Source organism: Ipomoea nil, unplaced genomic scaffold (genome assembly GCF_001879475.1).
Source record: "Ipomoea nil cultivar Tokyo-kokei standard unplaced genomic scaffold, Asagao_1.1 scaffold0980, whole genome shotgun sequence".
NCBI lineage: Eukaryota > Viridiplantae > Streptophyta > Magnoliopsida > Solanales > Convolvulaceae > Ipomoea > Ipomoea nil.
This window is the reverse complement of record NW_017617408.1, coordinates 3670825-3686873: the sequence shown is the minus strand read 5'-3', so window position 1 is coordinate 3686873 and position 16049 is coordinate 3670825. Positions and strand designations below refer to the sequence as shown.

Genomic DNA, 16049 nt, shown 5'->3' with positions numbered 1-16049 from the left:
TTGACTTAGAGCATGACTATTTCCTGGCACGATTCGAACTCCAGAGAGACTACGAAATCGCTAGATGCGAAGGGCCTTGGATGATTCAAGATCATTACTTAGTTGTGCAGCAATGGAAGCCAAACTTTAGGCCTCAGACAAACAAGACTCAGAAAATCTGTGCGTGGGTTCGCCTTCCCGACATCCCGATCGAATATTTTGACGAGGATACTCTAATAAAATTGGGGGATATGATCGGAAAGACCGTCAAGATAGACGACACGACCAGCCTTACTTCTCGAGGTAAATTTGCCCGCATTTGTGTGGAAATTGATATAACTAAGCAGCTATTAGCTAAATTTACAATTGAAGATGAGGAATACCCAATTGAATACGAGGGCATTCATCTCATCTGCTTCAAATGTGGTAAGTATGGTCACAGGGCCGATTCTTGTAATCAAGATTTGCAACCAGAGAATGACTCCAACCCAGAGAACATGGAGGAGGAAACATGCAACAAATCGGCGAGTGATCGGTCACATGAAACAGACTCAGCTTGTCAGAAGACTCCACCCAAGGCTCATCTAAAGGAAAGATTTGGTTCATGGATGCTTGTGACAAGAAAGGATCGACGACCCCCTAGGAGAAACGGCGGAAGCCCCCACAAGCAACCAACTTTAGATAAGACCCAAGGTCATCCGGCTAAAGGCCCTAATGTCCAGAGGTCTAACTCCAGATTTGGTCCTTTGAGTGTTTTGAACGATGAGAACCAAGAGGAGACTGCGCCAGATGGGAATATTGATAACCAAAGGCCAACTGAGAAGGCCACAATGACAGATCCACAACCAAATGCACAGTGCATTAACCGCCCTCCACCAAACTCACAGAGAGTTGAGTCAAGACCGCACCATTCTGCGACCTATCGCGTGACTAGGAACGCCTCAAACTCCCCTGAAAGATCCACTATGGAGTTTGGAAGTACGTCAGGTAGTGTCTTGGCTGGGAAGGCCCCGACAGAAACAGCTCAGGCAAATGGTGACCACATTGGAATTCTCTCTCCCACACGCCGGCTCTCGGGTATTAGAACAAACCATTCGACACCCCAAGAACAGAGGGGAAGATCTTCTACTCCTCGCAAAGCAGCAGCACAGGAGGAACATACTCTGGTAAGGGGTTCCGTAAGAGGACAACCAGTCTCAAGGTCTGTCGTGAATCATCGGCAGATTGATCCTGGAATCCCAGCTCTCCGCATTACAACTAAACACAACTTTGATGGGCCTCAAGAAGATGGAGCTGACTTCTTTGATTGTGACACACCAAAAGACACTATGGAGGAAGTACCTTCGAATACGAGCTTGCCTGGAATGGCTGCAGGACCCCCGTCGCTCAATTGAGCACTCCCTTTCTCTTAATTTTTGTTAATGAATGTTCTAGTATGGAATTGTCAAGGGGCGACATCCCGAGTGTTTCGCCGTACCCTCAAATTCTATATACGTGAGTATAAACCATGTGTTATGTGTCTCCTCGAGCCAAAAGTCTCCGGAGAACAGGCTAATGAGATCTGCTTTGATATTGGGTATGACAACTGGTTGAGGGTAGAAGCATTTGGCTTCTCAGGGGGAATATGGGTATTCTGGAGGTTTAACATTGTGGTTGAAGTCTCCTATACCCACCCCCAATTTGTTTTAATAAGAGTCGCAGAGGCTTTCTTACAGCCTTGGTATATCTCCTTTGTATATGGTAGCCCTGACTATGCACTAAGAAGACATCTTTTCACAGATTTGTCTCAGGAAAGATTGAATTTTCAGGGAGCTTGGTTAACAGTAGGAGATTATAATTCGGTGCTTTCTAGGGAGGAAATTTCCAGCAGTACTAACTTCTCGGCTTCTCGTTGTGCAGGTTTCAGAAAATGGATTTTTGACGAGGGACTAGTAGATCTTGGTTTTGAAGGCCCCCAATTTACTTGGTGCAGAGGTGTGAGCTCTACATCCTTCAAGGCAGCTAGACTCGATCGCGCACTCTGCAATGCGGAGTGGAGGGTGCAATTTCCAGACGCTTATGTAACACACCTGCCCATGGTCTGCTCCGATCATACCCCTCTTCTTATTAGAACTACCGGAAATCATACTTCCAGGGGCCCGAGTAGTTTTAAATATAATGCGGCATGGTCTCTCCACCCCGACTTTTCATCTTTCGTGAAGAATAATTGGAAAGCAGATGAGGATCTGGAGCAAGCCAAAAGGAGTTTAGCATATGAGCTTCAGAATTGGAACCATAATACCTTTGGGAACATTTTCAAAAGGAAGAAAAGAGTACTAGCAAGAATTGAAGGTGTCCAATTAGCCATTGCAAATCGGCCAAGATCAGACTTATTCCGATTGAACACTAAGCTTCAAAAAGAGTTAGAAGAGATCTTGAACCAGGAAGAACTCTATTGGTTCCAAAAATCACGCGAGGATTGGATAACCTCTGGCGAACGAAACACAAGATTCTACCACGCTGCTGCAGCAGCCAGGAGAAGCAACTCTAGGATAACTCGATTAAAGAATAATCTAGACGAATGGCTAACATCAGACGAAGCCATCCTAAACCATGTCACTGACTACTTTATAAACCTTTTTTCAGATGATGTGGGGCAGCACAGCCAAACGTTGTGGAGAAGATCTTTCCCAGCCCTTGAACCAGCAGTTTGGGACTATATAAATGCTCCTTTCATTGCGCAGGAAATTAAACAAGCCTGCTTTGACATGTCACCCTTTAAAGCTCCCGGGCCCGACGGCTACCATGCCGATTTCTATCAACGACTATGGACAGTGGTGGGAGACAAGCTGACTAATTACGTACTGGACTTCTTCAACTTAGGGTATCTTCCGGAGGGGTGTAATGACACGATCGTAACCTTGATCCCAAAAGTTCAATGCCCCGAGAATGTGAAACAGCTGCGGCCTATTAGCCTTTGTAATGTGTCTTATAAGGTAATATCCAAGACTCTAACCACTAGACTTAAGCTGTCAATCCAAAAACTTGTTGGCCCCAACCAATCAAGCTTCGTTCCCGGAAGACAGATAGTGGACAATATTGTTGCCTACCAAGAAGTGCTGAACTCAGTTAGCCACAGGAAAGGGAGATTTGGTTCGATGATCCTAAAGATAGACCTTGAAAAGGCCTATGATAGGCTTTCATGGAAATTTATTGAGGAAGGTGATCGACAAGGTGATCCTATTTCATCGCTTATCTTTGTACTATGTATAGAACGGCTTAGCCACTTAATCACTGAGAAAGTGGAAGGAGGATGGTGGAAGGGAATCAGATTATCCAGGAATGGTCCATGCGCCTCTCATCTTCTCTTTGCGGATGATATGGTGCTGTTTGGGGAGGCATCTCTGCAACAAGCAACGGTAATTAAACAGTGCCTTGAATCCTTTTGTGATAGCTCAGGACAAAGAGTGAATTTTCACAAGTCATCTATCTACTTCTCAAGAAACACCTCTGCCGAAGATAAATGCGCAATATCAGATCTCCTTAATATTCCAACCACGGAGAACCTGGGAAGATACTTGGGGGTCCCTTCTCATCATGGTAGACTTAAGAAGGAAACGTTCCAGGATCTAATGGATAAAGTTCAAGGAAGGCTAGCAGGCTGGAAAATGAAGACTCTCTCCTTGGCAGGTAGAAGAGTTCTTGTGCAATCAGTGCTCTCTGCGATTCCAACGTATACAATGCAGTCTATGGCTATCCCTTTAGGGGTAATCAGGTGGATTGAAAAACTAGCTCGGAATTTTTTGTGGGGAGGTGATGCTGGAAGTAGGAAATGCAATCTGGTGGCTTGGGAAACTGTTACAAAGGAAATTGGGTCTGGAGGTCTAGGAATAAGGAAATTAGAACTTATGAATATAGCATTTATGATTAAGCTTGGATGGAGGATCCAAATGGGTGAAGAGGGCCTTTGGATACAGTTTATGAAGGCCAAATATAATGTCCAGAGTCTCGACCCCAACACATGGCAACCAAAGACTCTCATGTCTAACGCATGGAAAGGAATCTTGGGAGCAGTCCCAATACTTGTGAAAGGGAATAAGAAGATTGTAAGGAATGGCAGAAGAACTCTTTTCTGGATGGAACCTTGGATCGAGCAACAACCATTGGTTAATTACTTGTCAGTATCCCTTCCACTACCAATCTTATACGCCAGAGTGGCAGATTACTGGGTTGCCTCTTATGGTTGGAAGTGGGAGGAAATAATGGATCTTCTGCCACACCATATCATACAGAAGCTAGCGGCTTTCATTATTTTAGAAGAGGAAGAGTTAGATAACTTTAATGGTTGGGGCCCCAGCTCGTCTGGGGAATTCTCTATATCATCAACTTATGCTCTTCTGAGCAACTCACATGCCCATCCCGAAGAACGCCATTGGACCAATATTTGGAAGCTGAAAATTCCGAGCAGGATCCAGATCTTCTTATGGCTTGCGAGGCATAACAGGATCATGTCCAATGAAAATAGAGCTAACAGAGGATTTTCTGCTAGCGACAAGTGCGACTTGTGTTACATCACAATAGAATCTACAGAGCATATTTTAAGGTGCTGTCCCAAAGCTAGGCAAATCTGGACGGCACTTATTCCTAACATGGCTAATACAACGCAAGGAATGTCATTCCTGGATTGGTTCGATGCAAGACTAGAGGGTTGGAACTGCAATAGGCGTAGCCACAGCCACAAAATCACCTTCGCCACTACCATTTGGTGGCTATGGAAATGGAGAAATGATAGGATTTTTAATGGTAAAGAGATGGGAGTCTCCCAAAAAGTATATTGGATTCAAAGACAAGTCAGAGAAATTAATGAGGCTTTCAATAGAAGCAGCCAGGTGAACGCAGGGAATTCTGTACGCAGCTGGAGGCTTATTAAATGGTCTAAACCCCCACATGGGTGGGTTAAGGTAAACATAGATGGCTGCTACAACCCCACTACTAAGCAAGCGAGATGTGGAGGCCTAATTAGGGATGATCAAGGTAGCTGGATTAAAGGCTTCACTTATACAATTGGGGCCGGTTCGATCGAAGTGGCCGAAGCCTGGGCATTGTTGAAAGGTATACAATTAGCTTCTTCTCTTGGACTAAAAGAAGTTTGCTTTGAGAGCGACTCTATGACCATTGTAAAGGGCATCAATGAGGGTGGGATGCTGGACACGATTGCAAGTAACATAATCCATGCATGCAAACAAGAACTTACAAGCATTACAAACTGGGTAGTGATGCATGTATCAAGAGAACAGAATACTGCTGCTGACCACCTAGCAAAATCAGCCGGCTCCACCCTAGGACTTAAGATCATTAGTAGTGTAACAGATGAGATTGCTCAGATCATAGAAGAAGATAGATTTGGTATGCCTATCTGGCGCCAAGTTGACAGCCTCTGATTGTATTCTTTTGGGTTTTTCCCTTCCAGTTATTCTAAAAAAAAAAAAGATTCTATCTTAGAGAATCATACTTAGAACTGGTCGTTCTTCCTCCAGGTTGTAAAACCTCGGGATCCTAAGTGGATCACTAGTCGGAAGATAAAATCGGTTAGTTATATTGAAGTAAAATGGCCGGGCTTGTAAATTTAGATTACATGCGACGCAAGTGCCACAATTACTTCAATATATATTCTCTTGTGATGAGAATGAAATCCATTAGGATGATACTTCCCAAGAGCTGTTTAGCGAGACTTGGAAGTTTATCGAAATGGATGTATCGCTTTCTTAATAGACATGGAACAACCCGAGGGTTTTGTGGTTCCGCGCTATGGAAAGAAAGTGTGTAATTTGTGAGATCATTGTATGGTTTGAAACAATTACCTTAGTATTTGGCATGTAGGTTTTGATCATACAATAATGTGTCACGAGTTTAGTATAAACAAATGTGATAAATGTCTATGTAATGCGTACAATAGACGAGGCTATCACTATTTGTCTATACACGATAAACTCAACGTGGGTAGTAATGATCACCGGATCAATTCTACCAAGAACATGTTAAATTTGAGATTTGACATGAAGGATATGAGGCTGGCAGATTTAATCCTCGGGATTAAAAATTGAGAGAAGACCGTATGGTCTCGTGGTAAGCCAATCTCATTGTGTTGATTGAATCCTTGTGAAGGATGATAATCAAATGGCTTGGACATAGTTAGATACTAATGGACAACTAGCCAATAATCACGAAGATTGTACTTCTCAGGGAGAATACATTCAGATTATTGGTAGTTTAATTGTATCAAATGGGTTGTACAAGGCCGAACATTGCCTTTGCGGTTAATGAACTTGGTAGACATACGAATAGCCCTAGTGTTGCGCACTAGAAGGCAATAGCAGTTATGAGATACTTAAGGTATGCTCGTGACTTTGGACTGCACTACGTGTAGATATATAGCTGTACTTGGAAAGTATAGCACGTTAACAGGATATCAAAGGATGATAAATCCGTCAAAGGCTACATCTTTGCGTAGGCAAGTGCAGTCGGTTGGATGGAAATTCTTGAAACGATTTGTGATAGCTAAGATCCGACGGGATCTAAGCTGAGAGCCTTAGACTCGTGTCGCGAGCGAGTAGGTCGACTGGCTATGCCATTTTTCAAGAATGTTCCTAGTGGTAAACTCGTACCTCCAATTTGTGTGCTTTGCGATAGTCAAGCCAAAATTGGTTAAGTACAGAGTTAGATGTGGAATGGTAAGTCTAGACTTATAAGTCGTTGACATAATACCATTAAACAATTTCTCACAACAGGGGTTATCTTTATTGACTACGTGTTGTCAAAAGATAACGTAGCGGCCGCTAACTCGCTAACCCGAGGGTAAGCAAATGGTTGTGGAGAAATTGGAACGAGGAATGGATCTAAAGCCCTTGGACTAAAAGTTCTATAGTGGATACCCAACCTAGCTAGCACCTAGGTTCAATGGGACAACTAAATTATGGAACGAAGCGTGTCACTGTGGGGGTCTCGGACTTCCTACCACTCCTCGTTAGAAACCGTGACTCCCGCACAAGGCTAGCACGTTGGTGCTTTAATGATTCGAATGTCGGTTGACATGTGTGAGTATGCGGAATACTCGGAAAAGAATCACCTATGTGAGAGAGAAGTGAGGGTCGCTTCAAAGGAGAATTGATGGGCACAATTCTTCATAAACTCTTGCAGAACCAGGACGGTGACCCACGACCAAAATGGGCATACTCATGAGAACATAGCATGGTTGGGAGGTTCCTGTGTGAGATATGTCATCGTCTACACAAACGGCAGTCGGTTCAAAGACATCGCGTTCTACCGTACAGCTAGTAGAGTAAACATGTCTTCACAAGGGAAGGTTCAAAGGGTATAGTGATCCCTACCTATCCTATGCAGGGATCGACCGTTGAACACAGTTTGTTTCCGATTTCAAAATACCCTGAAAATCAATTTTCATTCATGTGGGGGATTGTTGGAAAAAATAGCTTAAAATGGCATAAAATGGCTTATTAAGTGGCTATTTTGTGGTAAAATTATCAGTGGGGTCCACTTCCGATTTGGGTCAGGTCAAAGTGGATTCGGGTTCTTCGTAGTGAGACGAAGAGATTGATATATTGTACGCTCAAAACGGATAATGGGTGAATGAGATATTGATTCTCAAAGTAGACCCATTTGAGTTGGAAAAAGAAGGGAAAAAGTGAGCTTTTGTCCCACATTGATTTGGGAAGAGGATTTGCCCCACTATTTATACATGAGCTCTTTTTAAGCTTATTGAATTGTATAGCATAGAGGCTCTCTCTCTCGTGCGCAGGGGGTGCAAATCAAATCCCAGTTTGAGATCAAAAATTGGCAGGCCTTATGCAATTTCGAAAACTGGTGAAATTTGTTTCACAGTTTCGGGGTGGCCACCACGAAAATGAAACAATTGTTTCAAGTTTCGGGGTGGCCACCTTGGCCTCCACGAAAATGAAACAATTGTTTCGTGGGCCACGAAATATGAAACAATATAATGTTTCGTGGCCGAAACTACCGCAAATTATGCTGTGCAACCGGTTGCAAAACGGCGCCGTTTTGGTTAAAAAAACGCGCGTCCCACTTAAAGAAGAAATCAGGTTCGATTCCCGGCAATAGCATTTTTATATATCCACAATTTCATAACTATATATCCATAATTTCATAACTATATATCCATAATTTCGTAACTATATATCCACAGTGAATGAATGAAGTAAAAATCCACAATGAATGAATGAATAAAGTAAAAATCCACAATGAATGAATGAATGAAGTAAAAATCCACAATATATGATTGAACTAAATATCCACAATATATGATTGAACTAAATATCCACAATGAATGAACTAAATATCCACAATTTCATAACTATATATCCATAATTTCATAACTATATATCCATAATTTCATAACTATATATCCACAGTGAATGAATGAAGTAAAAATCCACAATGAATGAATGAATGAAGTAAAAATCCACAATGAATGAATGAATGAAGTAAAAATCCACAATGAATGAACTAAATATCCACAATATATGATTGAACTAAATATCCACAATGAATGAACTAAATATCCATAAATTCATAACTATATAACCACAATTTCATAACTATATATCCAGAATTTCATAACTATATATCCACAATAATGCTATTGCTGAGAGTCGAACCTGATATTTTTTTTTTAAGTGGGACGCGCGTTTTTAATCAAAACGACGTCGTTTTGAACCGTATGCACCATGCGCATGGTACATTCGGTTGCACAGCATAACTATTGCGAAACTACTACTTAGGCCGAAAGTTCGGCCTGAAACCCTTGTTTGTGACTGTTGGGATTTAATTCAGCTGTTATGGAATTAATTTTTGACTTAATTTCAATTTTAATTTTTGAATTAACACCCATGTTAATGGTTGATGTTACAAGAGTTGTAGGGATGCCTCTAAATGCCATAATAAAGGCTATTCACTCCTCATTCCCTATATAAGAAGGGGTAGAGTGCAGCAGAATTTTTCTAAGGAAAAAAGTAAGAAGAACACACAAGAAAATAATTTTTCCAAGCCTCAAAATACTTCTGCTTCTACTCCATTCTTGAAGCTGTGTTTTGCCCGCGCTCTTGTTCGCTAGGTTCGTTCGTTTGGGTGCTCAAACGTCGAACCGTTGTACGTTTTATCCTGGGAGACCTAGGCCACAACGCTCCTAGCACTTTTGGGAGGTGACAAATAAGGTTTTAAGGAAAGAAAGGCATCTCACCTAACTCGTACATTTCTTCCTTCCTCTCCTTCTTTCTTGTTGTTGGATTATGCTTTTAAGCAAAAATCCGTTCTCCCTCTTTTGATATATACGTTGGATTGGACTTATAATCTGAGGATTATTAGTTCCAATTTCTGGTTGATATATATTGGTATATCTTTCTCGTATATATATATATATATATATATATATATATATATATATATATATATATATATATATATTTATAACCTTTGGGTCCGTTTATATATATTTGTGTGTATATATATATTACGGATAAAATATCAAATAATATTTTATATACTTGTGTGTGTATATATAAATATTATTTTACAATATTAAATCGATTTTGGTTCATTATCACCAACAATTTACTAAACAATATAATTTAAAATTTTAGTTTGAACCTATTCTTTTGTTTTTTTGTTAACTTGTTTTGCTTAATAAAAGTTACAAGTAGTTTGTATAGGCTACTATTTATTGTCTTAATTGTATCATTCTATGATGGTGAGTTCTTTGAATGAAAACTCTTTTTCTATTCCACTATTAAATCTCATCATGGTATCGGAGCATTTTAAATTTTTTTTTTTCTCTTCTTCTTTGTGTATAATCTTCATGGCTGAAGAACAACCTGCGCCTTTCCCACCAGCGTTTGGTTGGAGAGGGGGAATTACGTGGGAAAAGATTTGCAATTCCATGGGAGATGAATTACTGGGAATAAAGTGAAAATTTAAATTCCAATGTTTGGTTTACATGAATAAAATTATTGGAAATTTCAATTCCAATGTTTGGTATACATGGGAATTGAAAGGAAATAAGTAGTATAAAGTCCAAAATGTCCATTGTTGTTGTCGATCATTAATTTTAAGTTAAAAAAGGGAGAGGTAATTTTGACTCATCACTATCTTTTTTTTTTTTTCCTAAAATCTCAAGAATTAAAATACCAGGGGGACATGGGATTTTAATTCCATGAAAATAGGGGAATTGCAATTCCATGAAATTGCAATTCCTTTCAACCAAACAAGGGAATTTTGTGTCCTTTGAAATTAGGTGGGAATTATGTGGGAAAGGAATTTAAAATCCCTTCAACCAAACGCCCTGTGAACCCACATGATGAAAATAACCAATCCTGATTTACCACTTCAGAGAATATAAATGAGGAAGTAGAATTTTGGGAGTCTATGTAGTAAAACTTGATAAATAAATCTAAAACAACACCGGAGTATGAAGCATTATATTACTTGGGAGAAGAATTCTAGTTTAGCCGTCTTCTCTGACTAATAATTCAAATTGACTAGTAGAAAAAGAGAGATTCAATGAATTTTAGTCTATCGATCTTCCCTGACTAATTAAAATTGAAAAGTATCCTTTCAAAAAAATTGAAAAGTATAGAAAGGAAATTTAGAGATTATACATTAATGTATAATGGTGATGTTCATGTTATCTTCATATTTCAAAATTCAAGACTTTCAGCAATGATGAATTATAATGCCAATGCCACTTATATAAATAGGATAGGATACATTATACACATTCACACCATCCCAACAAAACATCTAAAAGATGGCTTCTCAAATATTGCTCTGTTTTGTTATTCATATTCTTCTTTTCTTTTCACAATCTTTGGAGACAACATCAGAAACAACGGAGGAGGGAAGATCACTTGTGATGTGGAAGAACACCTTATTGAATACTCATAATCTTCATTCATGGTCCATTGCTAATCTTGAAAACATCTGCTGGAATTGGAGTGGCATTAGCTGCAACAATGGCGGAGATGTTTATAAGATAAAGTTGGATAATTTCAGCCTCTCAGGTACACTTGAAAGCTTTGATTTCCTTTCATTTCCAAACCTCAATCATTTTAGTCTCTATAATAACAGTTTCTTTGGACCAATTCCTTATTCCATTGCTAACCTTTCCCAACTAGTTTTCTTGGACCTCAGGTTGAACCGTTTGGTAAATTTTATACCTCCAGAGATAGGAAAATTAAGTAATCTTCAGTTCTTGAACCTTGGATTTAACAATCTTGATGGTACAATTCCCTCCCAAATAGCCCACCTTCAACACCTTACTTCCCTTTCCTTATATTTCAATTCTTTCACGGGTGAAATTCCTGATTCACTTTTCTCCAATATGAGCAACCTTCAAACTTTTGATTGTAGGGGAAATCTTTTCCATGGACCAATTCCAACAAGTTTAATCAAGCTATCCAAGCTTAAACAACTTGACCTCCGTGCAAACAATTTCTATGGCTCAATATCTCCTACAATTGGAAATCTAAGCTCGCTAACCAATCTTCATCTTAGCTCCAATATATTGCAAGGAAATATTCCTGAAACACTATGCAATCTTCATTCCCTTAGCACCCTTTATTTATTTAACAATAAGTTTAGTGGTCCAATTCCTGAATGTCTGGGAAATTTAACCTCATTAAGGCGTCTTTCTCTTGATTCCAGTGAAATGCATGGGAATATGTATAGAACACTATGCAATTTTCACTCCCTTGAAACCCTTCATATATATAACAATTGTTTGGGTGATCTAGTTTCAAACTGCTTGGGGAATCTAACCTCATTAAGACATCTTTCTCTCCATTCCAACGCGGTGCAAGAAAGTATTCCAGAAACACTTTGCAATCTTCACTTTCTTGAAACTCTATATTTGTCTTTCAATAGTTTGACAGATCCATTTCCACGATGTTTGGGGAATATAACTTCATTAAGATATCTTTCTCTCAGTTCTAACACTGCGCAAACAAATATTCCTGTAACACTTTGCAATCTTCGCTCCCTTGAGGAGCTACTTTTGTCCTTCAATAATTTGGGAGGTTCAATTCCACAATGCCTGGGAAACATAACCTCACTTAGATCTCTTACTCTAGGCTACAATGCCTTGCAAGGAAAAATTCCTGAAACCCTATGCACTCTTCATTCCCTTGATATTCTTGATTTATATCTCAATAGTTTGGGAGGTCCAATTCCACAATGCTTGGGAAACATAACCTCACTAAGGTATCTTTCTCTCAGCTCCAACATGCTCCAAAGAACTATTCCTGATGCCCTATGTGATCTTCATTCCCTTGAGATTCTCGATTTAACAAACAACAGCTTGGATGGTTCAATTCCACAATGTTTGGGAAAATTGAAAAGTCTGGAAACATTACTTGTTTCTAAAAACCAACTTGGAGGCATGATACTTCCAACTTCAACACATAGAAGTGACATAAATCAAACAACAAGTTCTAGCTTGATTTATGGGTTATATGCTGGGTTGTGTAGTTTGAGATCCCTGCGATTTCTTGATATGTCCGACAACAATTTTCATGGTCTACTACCTTTGTGTTTAGAGAGCTTTAGTAGGGAACTTAAGGTTATAAATTTAGCTAGAAATCAATTTCAGGGAACCATTCCAATAGTATGCAACGCAAAGGGAAACAACTTGGAGTATTTCAATTTGAATGACAATCAATTGGAAGGGCCATTACCCAGAGGCTTGAGAAATTGCAGCAATCTTAAACTTCTTGATCTTGGAAACAACAAGTTACGTGATTCATTCCCTCATTGGTTGGATACTCTTCCTGCTTTGCGTGTTCTTATACTGAGATCTAATCAACTTTATGGTGAAATATTTGCTTCTAACACCACACTTCCATTCCCAAAGTTGCATATATTTGATATCTCACACAATGAGTTCAGTGGTCCTTTACCAAGATATTATATAGAGAACTTTGAAGCCATGAAGCATGCAAATGATGATGAAACATTGTCATCTTATGAAGCTTCAATAAGCCTAGTGTGGAAAGGGGTGGAGCTTCAAGTGGTGCATTATGATATCTCGATAGCCCTTGATTTATCTAATAACTTCTTCCACAGTGAGATTCCTAAATCTTTAGGAAAGCTACATTTCATTCGGTTTCTCAATCTATCCCATAACCAGCTCACTGGCAATATTCCATCATTACTAGAAAAGCTAACTGTTCTTGAGTCACTTGATTTGTCATCAAACAAACTTGTGGGTGAGATTCCAAGACAACTTCCAAGATCATTGACATTTCTGGCCATACTGAATGTTTCTTCTAATAATCTTTTTGGACCTATACCCCGTGGCTTGCAGTTTGACACATTTAGCAATGACTCCTATTTGGAAAACACAGCTCTTTGTGGATTACCACTAATGCTGCAGTGCCAAGACAAGGGCGAAGGGAAAGCACCGGATGTGAAGGATGATTCAGAAGATTTTTGGATTGGATTTGGTTGGCGAAGTGTTGTTGTGGGTTATTGCTGTGGTGTACCCTTTGGTATTGTTGTTGGATATGCCATATTTAAGTATGGAAAACCTGGATGGCTCATAAGGTTACTACTTGGGGAAGTGAAAGTCGAAGTGTAATAATCAAGAAGAACCAGTCAGTTGAAGCGATTCATCGATCATCAGTCTTGCAGCACATAGTTTTTTTCTTATTATATATGGTTGTGGTTTTAGTTGTCGTTTTTCTATTGCTTTTTTATTGTTGTACATATTGTTGTGTGATTGTAGTGTTTAATTCTTCTCAAATTGCTTGAAATAGAACACATAAAGGGAAGATGCATAGGAAATTCTATCATACTATCCTCTGTAATTATTTTCTTTAATTTATTGATATTTATGAAATTTGTTTTTTTTTTTTTTTTTTTTTTTTTTTTTTTTTTTCTTTCTAATCATGATGTAGTTTAATGGTTGTGTGGTTGTGGTGTGTGGTTTGTAATTCATTCCAATCTTTTTTTGAAAGGAAGTTCTTTCCAAACTGAATGAAATGAAATGCAAAATATCACTGGTAAGAAGCCTGTTGGCTAGTTTAGAAATATACTTTTGGATTTAAGTTTAAGAATAATTCAGCCTCGATTACATTTAATTGATACCATATATATAAGATGTGAAAACAATCTACATTCATGCATAAAGATGTAGATGTAGATATATTGTACAAGGAAGAGAAAATAACATAAAAATCCTAGTCTAAAGGAGCATAAATATAACATCCATCTGTTAAATATATAGATGTATGAAATGTTAGATTTTCATTAGAGTATAACAAAAAGCAACCACGTACAATTACATTAGAAAATTAAAAAATAACAAACTTTTTCAAGTGTTTATTGAAGTGGTTAGCCAAGTGTTTGTTGAAGTGGTCAAAGCAGGCCTAAATTTGTCTTAATCTCACTGTTTTTCTACCACCATCAATGATGACTATCTAGTGATCACCCACTCTCACTTGTATAAATTGAAAGTAACAACTAATTTAACAAGCTAAGAAGTTAGAAAGTAAGAAAGATAGTAAGATGATGTCCTCTTCTTCGATAATCTTTTTTGTTATTCATATTCTTCTTCTCTTTTCACTCTCTTGGGAAACAGAAACTTCAAAAACAATTGAAGGAAGAGCTCTTGTGAAGTTGAAGAACACATTATCCAATAATACTCATCATGTTCTTTGTTCAACATTTGCAAGAATTGGATAGGCATCAACTGCACCAATGTTGGAATTCTTAATGAGATAAAGCTTGAAAGTTGTAACCTCCCAGGTACACTTGAAACCTTTGATTTCACTTCATTTCCAAACCTCACCCTTTTGAGCCTCCATAACAACAACTTTGTAGGTTCAATTCCATATGTTATTGCTAACCTCTCCCTGTTAGTTTCCTTGGACCTTAGTTGGAACTATTTTGAAAATTTGATACCAACAGAGATTGGAAGATTAACAAAGCTCGAATTCTTGAGCCTTGAAGGAAACAAACTCAATGGTACTATTCCATCCCAAATAAGCCACCTTCATCACCTTCTTTCCCTCTACCTATATTCAAATTATTTGACTGGCTTCCAGAAGCAATATTCTCCAATTTGACTAGGCTTCAAATATTTGGATTGTAGGAGAAATCTATTCCAAGGACCATTTCCACCAAATTTGATCAAGTTATCCCAATTTGAAGCCCTTAACCTAGCTGAAAACCATTTCTTTGGTTCAATACCTGCTACAATTGAAAATATATCCTCATTAAGATTTCTTGGTCTCAATTTCAACAACTTGCAAGGAAATATTCCTACAACACTATGCAATCTTCACTCTCGTGTAGCTCTCTGATCTATATATCTACAATTAATTTGGATGGTTTACTTCCGCAATGCTTGGAAAATGTAACATCACTAAGACTTCTTTCTCTTGGTTCATTATAATATCCTACAAGGGAATATTCCTCAAACATTATGCAAACTTCAATTCCTTGAACTTCTCTCCTTATCTGAAAATAGTTTGACTGGTGTAATTCCACAATGCTTAGGAAATATACTCTTCTAAGACTAGACTTCCCTTCCAAAAGCTACACATATTTGATATCTCAGACAATGAGTTCACTGGTCCTTTACCAAGACATTATATGGAGAATTTTGAAGCTATGAAGCATACAAATGATGGTGAAATATTAGAATATTATGATTTGTCAAGAAGCCTTGTGTTGTCGGGAGATGTTTTGTCAACAAGCCCATTTTGTCAAAAGGAGATTATTTGTCAACAAGCTCGCCAGGGTGGAATGGGGATGATTTGTCAATAAGCCTGGTGTGGAAAGGGAAGGAAGTTCAAGTGGTGCATTATGATATCTGCACAATCTTTGATTTATCCAACAACAACTTCCATAGTGAGATTCCAAGATATTTAGGAAACCTTCGTTTTATTCGGTTTCTCAATCTATCTCACAATCAACTTACATGAAATATTCTGTCATCACTGGGAAATATAACTGATCTTGAGGTACTCGATCTGTAATCAATCAAACTAGTAGGTGAGATT

At 38.6% G+C, this 16049-nt stretch overlaps 1 protein-coding gene across 1 annotated transcript; it reads left to right on the top strand.

Moving 5' to 3' along the window:
- Positions 1-10795: 10795 nt before the first annotated feature.
- On the top strand, positions 10796-13621 carry LOC109179837 (receptor like protein 30-like). Its single transcript, XM_019329316.1, has one exon. The coding sequence runs from the start codon at positions 10796-10798 to the stop codon at positions 13619-13621; it is 2826 nt and encodes a 941-aa protein (XP_019184861.1).
- The last annotated feature ends 2428 nt before the right edge of the window (positions 13622-16049 follow it).